Below are 8,556 nucleotides of genomic sequence, written 5' to 3' on the forward strand. Positions count from 1 at the left end.
TTGTTGGTTAGAGATACAACCCAGACTGGAATAGGACATTTAATAAATGTTCCATTTTCTTGTTTAGTGATTGTCAACTGTCTGACATTAATAACAGGGAAATCTAGGACTTGCAGTTCTTCCTGAAGTGTTTGGGCTGTAACATGAGTTGGGAGCCTTTTGATAAGAATTTGAAGTGGCTTTTGAAATTTTGGTGTAAATGTGAAATAACCTATACTCTTTTCACGAAAAATAGTTTGCAATTTATCGAAAGCTTCTTGCGAAGTAACATGGTATTTGGTTCCTTGTTTCTGATGGTAAATTATTTTCAGGGTGTGTCCTAATTCCTTTTCAAGTTGCCTATGATAGTCAAAGTAGTTATTATGGGATGGGAGATTTGGAACTACAATAGGGGGAAATCTTTTCGTATTCTGTTTGTCGTTGCTTTGAGAGTAATCTTCGTTTATGGTACTAGATTCATTTGTTTGCATTTCTTCGTCTACAGTTTGGTTAAGTGGATCATAATAGTTATGAGTAGGGATGGCAGCTACAATGTGACTTTCTTTGGTAGAAATGGAATTAGTTGGAGGATTGTGGTTCTCAGATTAGTTCTCGTTACCTGGTATTATGGCCGAATTTGTTGCATGGAGATTTGGTTTGAAGCTGTCCTCATAGTCGCTTCTGTAATTGTGATGCGTTTATATTTCTGAAGGTGTTCTTCGTCAGTTGGAAGCATTCTTTTCACTTTATCTTTTTTACTATTTACTTTTGCAAGGGGCATAACTTCCTGCCCTCTAGCCGTGAGATAAGTTTTTGGTTTTTGACTTCTTAATAAGACAAGATGAGAAGTCTCGTCTCCTACACCATGAAGCTGATTCGAATTCACATCTGAATTTGAATCCCCTTTCGGGGAACCTTGATCTGTGTCGTGTGATTTGAAAGACAGTACGATATGTAAAAGAAAAAAAAACTCGTAATTATATTAAACTATTGGATAATACCAATCTCAATGTTTGGATAGTAGCGTGTCGTTTAAAATAAAACTGTATTCACTATTTACACAAAGTTTCTCTTCTTAATATCACACAACAAATAAAAACACAATATCTAACGCTTATTAACACATACAATGCTAAACACACTTATTTAATAAGATAAATTAGTTTTTTAAATTCAGATTACGCGGTTTCAGTCAATACGCAAATTGCTGTAATACAACTATCCTGTAGTATACTATTATAACGTCTTTGGGACAGCACGATCTAGATGCGGTATTCTGAAATAAGGTGATCAGCGCCCGACGTCGTAGGTGGTAAATCATAGAACTACGTGAGGACCAGCGTTCTCCACTCTCCGATACGAAGTAGTCAGAACGTTGGCCGATGACCAGCCAACAGCGTTACGAAGGCAAGATGGATTCCAGAAAAATGCAAAAGATTCGAGGAAGATGCTCAGCGCCTGGATGCAAGATTGTTAATACTGTGGGAGGGAAGCATTTTTTCTATTTTCCTCAGGAACCTATGAGGTAAGCTTTAGTATTATTATTGTGTCCTGTGTAGCCTAAACCTTACACTTGCAAACAATTTATCAGTGACAGGTTATCATATTTAGTACTTAAGGGTAGATGGTGCGACATCATAGTTATAAATGCTCACGCCCCTACAGAAGAGAAAGACGACTATATAAAGGATAGCTTCTATGAGGAATTGGAACATACTTTTGATCAGTTCCCTAGATATCACATGAAAATTTTATTGGGGGATTTCAACGCTAAAGTAGGACGGGAGGATATTTTTAGACCAACTATTGGAAAAGAGAGCCTACACGCAATTAGTAGTGACAATGGAGTTAGATTAGTCAACTTTGCCACATCGAAAAATTTAATTGTCAAAAGTACAACATTCCCCCATAAGGATATACATAAATATACTTGGACTTCTCCAGATGGATTGACACACAACCAAATAGATCACATCTTGATAGATAAACGGAGACATACTAGTATAGTAGATATTCGAACTTTCAGGGGTGCAGACTGTAATTCTGACCATTATCTGGTGATTGGAGAATTAAGAGAAAGATTATCAGTAGCCAAGCGAGTAGAGCAATAAGTTAATATTACTAAATTCAATATTTTGAAATTAAAGGACGAGGAAGCTAAGCAAAATTATCAGGTCGAAATTTCGAATAGGTTTGCCACTTTAGAAAGTTCCGACGAAGTTGAGAAAGAATTAGATGTTAATAGCGTGTGGGAAAATATCAGAGATAGTATCAAAATTGCAGCTGAGCAGAGCATAGGTTATTATGAACTAAGAAAAAGAAACCGTGGTTTGATGAAGATTGTTGCATGGTAGTAGAAAGAAGGAAACAGGCAAAATTGATATTCTTACAGGATCCAGTTGAGGAGAAGAGAGATAATTATTTCAATGAAAGACGGGAAGCAAGTCGTACACTTAGGAATAAAAAGAGAGGTTACTTGAAGGAAAAACTGAATGAGGTAGAAACAAATAATAAGAATAAAAACATTCGAGATTTATATAAGGGTATAAAGGAATTTAAGAACGGATATCAGCCAAGGGTAAACGTGATCAAGGATGACAATGGTGACTTGCTTGCAGACTCTCCATCAATCCTAAACAGATGGAAAAACTATTTTGCGCAACTACTAAATGTACATAGGCCAAATAGAAATGATCGGGACGATATTGAAATACAAACTGCTGAGCCATTTATACCCGAACCCACGTTTTCAGAAGTCGAAATTGCGATAGAAAATCTGAAAAAGTACAAGTCTCCAGGTATCGATCAAATTCCAGCAGAATTAATACAAGAGGGTGGAAGTGCATTATATAGCGAAATTTATAAACTTGTACTTGCTATTTGGGAAAAGGAAATTGTACCAGAACAATGGAAGGAGTCCATAATTGTACCTATTTTTAAAAAGGGGGACAAAACCAACTGTGGTAACTTTCGAGGAATGTCACTTTTGTTGACGTCGTACAAAATTTTGTCCAATATTCTTTTGAGGAGATTAACTCCGTACGTAGATGAAATTATTGGGGATCATCAGTGCGGTTTTCGGCGTAATAGATCGACTATTGATCAGATTTTTTGTATTCGGCAGATAATGGAGAAAAAATGGGAGTATAAGGGTACAGTACATCAGTTATTCATAGATTTCAAAAAGGCATAAGACTCGGTTAAGAGGGAAGTATTATATGATATTCTTATTGAATTTGGTATTCCCAAGAAACTAGTTCGATTAATTAAAATGTGTCTCAGTGAAACATACAGCAGAGTCCGAATAGGTCAGTTTCTATCTGATCCTTTTCCAATCCACTGCGGGCTAAAGCAGGGAGATGCACTATCACCTTTACTTTTTAACTTCGCTTTAGAATATGCCATTAGGAAAGTTCAGGATAACAGGCAGGGTTTGGAATTGAACGGGCTGCATCAGCTTCTTGTCTATGCAGATGACGTGAATATGTTAGGAGAAAATACACAAACGGTTAGAGAAAACACGGAAATTTTACTTGAAGCAAGTAAAGCGATCGGTTTGGAAGTAAATCCCGAAAAGACAAAGTATATGATTATGTCTCGTGACGGGAATATTGTACGAAATGGAAATATAAATATTGGAGATTTATCCTTCGAAGAGGTGGAAAAATTCAAATATCTTGGAGCAACAGTAACAAATATAAATGACACTCGGGAGGAAATTAAACGCAGAATAAATATGGGAAATGCGTGTTATTATTCGGTTGAGAAGCTCTTATCATCCAGTCTGCTGTCCAAAAATCTGAAAGTTAGAATTTATAAAACAGTTATAGTACCCGTTCTTCTATATGGCTGTGAAACTTGGACTCTCACTTTGAGAGAGGAACATAGGTTAAGGGTGTTTGAGAATAAGGTGCTTAGGAAAATATTTGGGGCTAAGCGGGATGAAGTTACAGGAGAATGGAGAAAGTTACACAACACAGAACTGCACGCATTGTATTCTTCACCTGACATAATTAGGAACTTGAAATCCAGACGTTTGAGATGGGCAGGGCATGTAGCACGTATGGGCGAATCTAGAAATGCATATAGAGTGTTAGTTGGGAGACCGGAGGGAAAAAGACCTTTAGGGAGGCCGAGACGTAGATGGGAGGATAATATTAAAATGGATTTGAGGGAGGTGGGGTATGATGATAGAGACTGGCTTAATCTTGCACAGGATAGGGACCGATGGCGGGCTTATGTGAGGGCGGCAATGAACCTTCGGGTTCCTTAAAAGCCATTTGTAAGTAAGTAAGTAAGTACTTTTTGGTGAAGTAGGTTAGACGAGCTGTGCATTGCTTTCTGCTAATTTATTTGGGATTATAGTAGGAGTATAAATTTAGATGGTTCCGAAATTCAGTCAAACTGTAACGAAATGTGAAATATTGACGAAAAAGAGCAAGAAGGCTGAAAATGAAACCTCGTAAACCTGAATTGTAGCATTAGGCCACATGGCTGCAAACTAAAACCACATAGTTTTTAGTATAAACATCTCACAGTTATGGAAAATAAAATTATGCCTTCTTTGATGTAGTTAGCCATTCTGGAGAAATTCTCAATCATGTGTAATAATAATAATAATAATAATAATAATAATAATAATAATAATAATAATAATAAGCTTAGGCCTAATATTTAATTTAGTTTGTACCCAATATCTGTTGCTGCTACCAGTTTTCCTATGGTCACTCACCACCTAGTGATGCGCATTAGACATCTCTTAAAATAACACAAATGCAACAGATAACTTATTATTTTTTTCCCCAATTTTTGCATGATTTCTATTCAATATTTCTTCTACTTTATCTCATTAGTAATTGTAATCCATTGCTTTAGGTGTTGGAAGTGGCTCCGATTTTGTGGGCTAGAGGACCGGTATCGAGTTGCCGCAGATGCCACACACAGGTTGAGAATCTGCATGGACCACTTCATTGAGTCTGACTATTATAGCTCTTCACAAAAAGTGATACTTAAGCAAACTGCACTGCCCACTGTTCATGCTAATGGATTAGTGGTGCCATCAAACCCAAAAATCCGGAGCCCACCATCTAGCCCAGTTATGCCTCGAGCGACCTTATCACCGGGGTCTACCCCAACTTTCAGGCATCACAAGACTTTGCGGACGTATGCTAGGAGGGCGAAGATTGATTCTGCAGCTGCTGAAGGTAATTAGTACACTAGCAATGTTTTTATGTCATTCATGTTTAAAATTTCCGATATCATTACTCTTTTCTTTATTTTCAGGTACGCGTAGTCTCATAGGTTTACAAGCTGCAACTGAGTAGGCTGCAAGCTTGGCAGCTACGCCTCAAACAATTCCTGCTCCTATGAGTACTCCAGCTTCAAAGATTACTGCTTCGACGGCATATGCCGGGATGAATAAAGATGCATGCCAACAAGGTAATTATTCCACTTAGTCAAGTTTATGGATTTCAAGGAATGCCTTAGTTTCTCATCAGCTGTTCTTACATTACATGTTTCAAAATACATAATTAATTATGTTTCGTTTTTTTTTTTTTTTTTGTGATTATTACAGGGAACAATATGATTGGTGAACAGCTGAGGGGCTATCAGCAACCATCGCTCCTATTCAATGTGGTTCCCACAGCTGAAGGTAAGCGATACTGTCTTGTGAGCCTGGTAACATGCTAGTAATCATTTAAGTTAATTGCCCCCGGCATATATCTGCAGTTTTCATACTTCATTCTTTTACAGTAGCGAATAATAACAAATCCTCTTAACTACAGGGCAAGGTGTTTATCTTTTTATATATCGATCGTCCAGTTCAAAAGTGCGACAACTAAAAAATTGCCATTTTTTAGTTATTTATACTACGGAAAGCCCCTTTCGGAGCTCTTTCCGATTCAATATTGAGATAAGTCATATTTACAACCAAAAAGAATAAAAGCGAAATAAACTGCTTTAGAAGTAATTATAACTATGGACTTTATTAATTCATTATTACTACATTTCGAAATCTATTAATAATGAACTGGAAGATCGTGATATACTCGTCCTGAATACTGACTCAATTCTAATTGTCGTGGTTATGAACCACAAATCTGTCCCTTTTTAGGGGATTTATTTGAAACTTTCAACTGAAGATATCTCTAAACTTTTTTTTTTTGAGTTGTCGCACTTTTGAACCAGACGATCGATATTGCAACTGATATCCTGACAAGTCTCCCTGGCACGAAGTACACTATCATTCCCTCTTACTGACTTCTCTTTAATATCCCAACACCTCTGCTGATTATCCCTTTCTGTTAGTGTCAGTTGTCCTCTATAGACCAGCCTATTAGCAAAAAAATATTTTATATTACATTACAACGAACAATTCAGATTAACACAATCAAATTTGTTGCAGCATTAAACTTTTGGATTGTTACTATTACTTAACATTTATATGAGTTATAATTTGTACAGTTAAGAGCAGTTTGAAATGAATGGAGCACAAAGTCTGTTCAATTCTTGCTTCAATTTAATTTATCATTTATTTCCTTAGATACTGACATGAATACATTCAAGATGGAACAGTTTCGTTCACCTCCTTCCAAACTTGGTAAATATTGATCACATCTTGATGTATTGTCAATTTTGTAGTATGTTATATTAGCCTATCCATAGCTTGCATGCCTTTTGTTAGGCCTACATTAACTTAACAAGGCTAAAGGTGTTGTCACGTTTCATTTTTATTTAAAATAGTTCCCAGCAATTAGATTAATCTGAAGTTAATTTCGTAATCTTTAGGTCCTGGTGCTGTAAAACGAAAACTTTTCTCCAGTCCTCACTTCTCATCTTCACCCAGGAGCAACAAACTAAAAATGGCAGCTCTGAAAGCAAAGGTGAAGAGACTGGAGAATAAATTGCAGTGTCTTTAAATTAGTGTAAATAGCCCATATTGTGTGTAACAAAAAGGTATAATATCATATTGGTGGAAAGTTCATAGCTTTTTTTTTATTATTTTTTTATTTTTATTTATTTTTTTTTTGCCCCAGAAAAAAATGTTTTTAGCAAATGTTAAATATATTGTGTAATTGTAGGGAGCAAAGTTACAGTATGTGGTACATGTGTGTGTATGTAAGAGAGATATTTGACTTTGGAAGTTGGGGGTTAACATACCTTCAGTTCACCTAGTAAACTTTTTTGTCCAACATAATGCAAGTAAGTGATGCAGCTCATGTATTTCACTCTGACTCTCAGTACATACAACATTTTGGTATACGTTACCGTTATGTGTATGCCAAAAAACAATGTCTAAGAACCTTAGATGTGATCCTAGAAAAGTGTTCTAAAATGTGTTGCAAAATAGTAGATAGTAATATGACAGTTTCAATTATCAAACATTTTTTTGTAGTATCTGAAATCCGATTAATGTAATATGTATCTAGTCAGCGATGTATGCAACAGAGGGGAGAAAGGAATTCGCCACTCTTACTCATTACCTCCTGCTCTGATTGTCCCATGAGTGTTACTTGTAGCGTCCAAACCTGTTTTTGGACAGTTGACTAAACAGTAGTTGATGGGTCCAGGCAGACAAGGGGACAAACCATAAATTTCGATACGTAGGATATCTCATTGGAATGTGAAGAAATATGTTCTGACTAAACTATATGACAACACATTATTCAAATGGTATCATTTACATCTGTAAACGAGCACAGATGGCAGAGCATTCCAAAATATAAATATATAGATGTGGCTTTTTCTCTTATCCGACTAGGCCCCACAATTTCAATTATTCAATTTGTTGTATAGACTTTACCAATGTACTGCACACTAAATATGTAAGTGTATCTGTGTGTATAGGATTACCAGATGTTCTGGATTTCGCTTGACATGTCCTGCATCCTGCCAGGGTTCGTAAAAATCAGAAATTGTCCTGCTTTTCTTTCTTGCCAATTCCCAATGGACAAAAGAGAGTAACTATTGAGTTGGGGTCCATTAGAGGAATTATGTTTGTAAAATCCTTGCTCAAACAAGTCGAGTCACCAGAGAAGTATTAACAATCCGAAAATTAAATAAGGTAAAAGCTAATTTAGAATCCCTATATTTCAATTCTATTCATGATAATAGTTTTGTATCAGTTTTATTGTACAAAGACAAACAAATTACCTAATTATATAACAATGTAAAAAGACGTCACGTCAAGTATCAAGTTAGTCTATTATGCCCTGCTTTTATATGGAAAATTCTTTTTCATTTAAAATGACCTGCTTTTAAATTGTTACAATTTGGTAACCCTAGTGCACATGTAGTGTATGTTAAACAGTGATATGATGGACCTTGTCAAAATTGTGTTGTTGAATGTATTGTAAAATAGTATACAGTAATATACTAATTTCAATTATGTAACTAGTTTTTGCAGACTTAAAGTGCACTATACACTATTACCTAAAGAATAAAATCCCAATTATCTAACCTTGTTTTCTTTTATTTTCTGTCCCTGTTTGGCTGTATTTTAATTAGTTACATTACAAGGTAGTGTAAAATAGACCGTCTCTTCCAACTATTGGCTCCAATAACAATTTTCAGTGA

The 8,556-nt window shown here is 35.8% G+C and overlaps 1 protein-coding gene across 3 annotated transcripts; it reads left to right on the forward strand.

Annotated features, from left to right (window-relative positions):
• The first annotated feature begins 1,252 nt into the window (after positions 1 to 1,252).
• Positions 1,253 to 8,297, forward strand: LOC138705109 (uncharacterized). 3 transcript variants are annotated; one of them, XR_011333619.1, is made up of 6 exons: positions 1,253 to 1,504; positions 4,855 to 5,183; positions 5,263 to 5,418; positions 5,555 to 5,632; positions 6,524 to 6,580; positions 6,769 to 8,297. XR_011333619.1 is itself a non-coding variant. In XM_069833746.1 (5 exons), the coding sequence occupies exons 2-5, from the start codon at positions 5,346 to 5,348 to the stop codon at positions 6,897 to 6,899; spliced, it is 339 nt and encodes a 112-aa protein (XP_069689847.1). In that variant the 5' UTR covers positions 4,342 to 5,183; positions 5,263 to 5,345; the 3' UTR covers positions 6,900 to 8,296. The 3 variants fall into 3 exon arrangements, 2 of the variants coding, with proteins under 2 accessions (XP_069689846.1, XP_069689847.1); XM_069833746.1 differs by lacking the exon at positions 1,253 to 1,504 and having other exon boundaries at positions 4,342 to 5,183; positions 6,769 to 8,296; XM_069833745.1 differs by lacking the exons at positions 5,555 to 5,632; positions 6,524 to 6,580; positions 6,769 to 8,297 and having other exon boundaries at positions 5,263 to 5,439.
• The last annotated feature ends 259 nt before the right edge of the window (positions 8,298 to 8,556 follow it).

The sequence above is a fragment of the Periplaneta americana genome, chromosome 8 (genome assembly GCF_040183065.1).
Source record: "Periplaneta americana isolate PAMFEO1 chromosome 8, P.americana_PAMFEO1_priV1, whole genome shotgun sequence".
NCBI lineage: Eukaryota > Metazoa > Arthropoda > Insecta > Blattodea > Blattidae > Periplaneta > Periplaneta americana.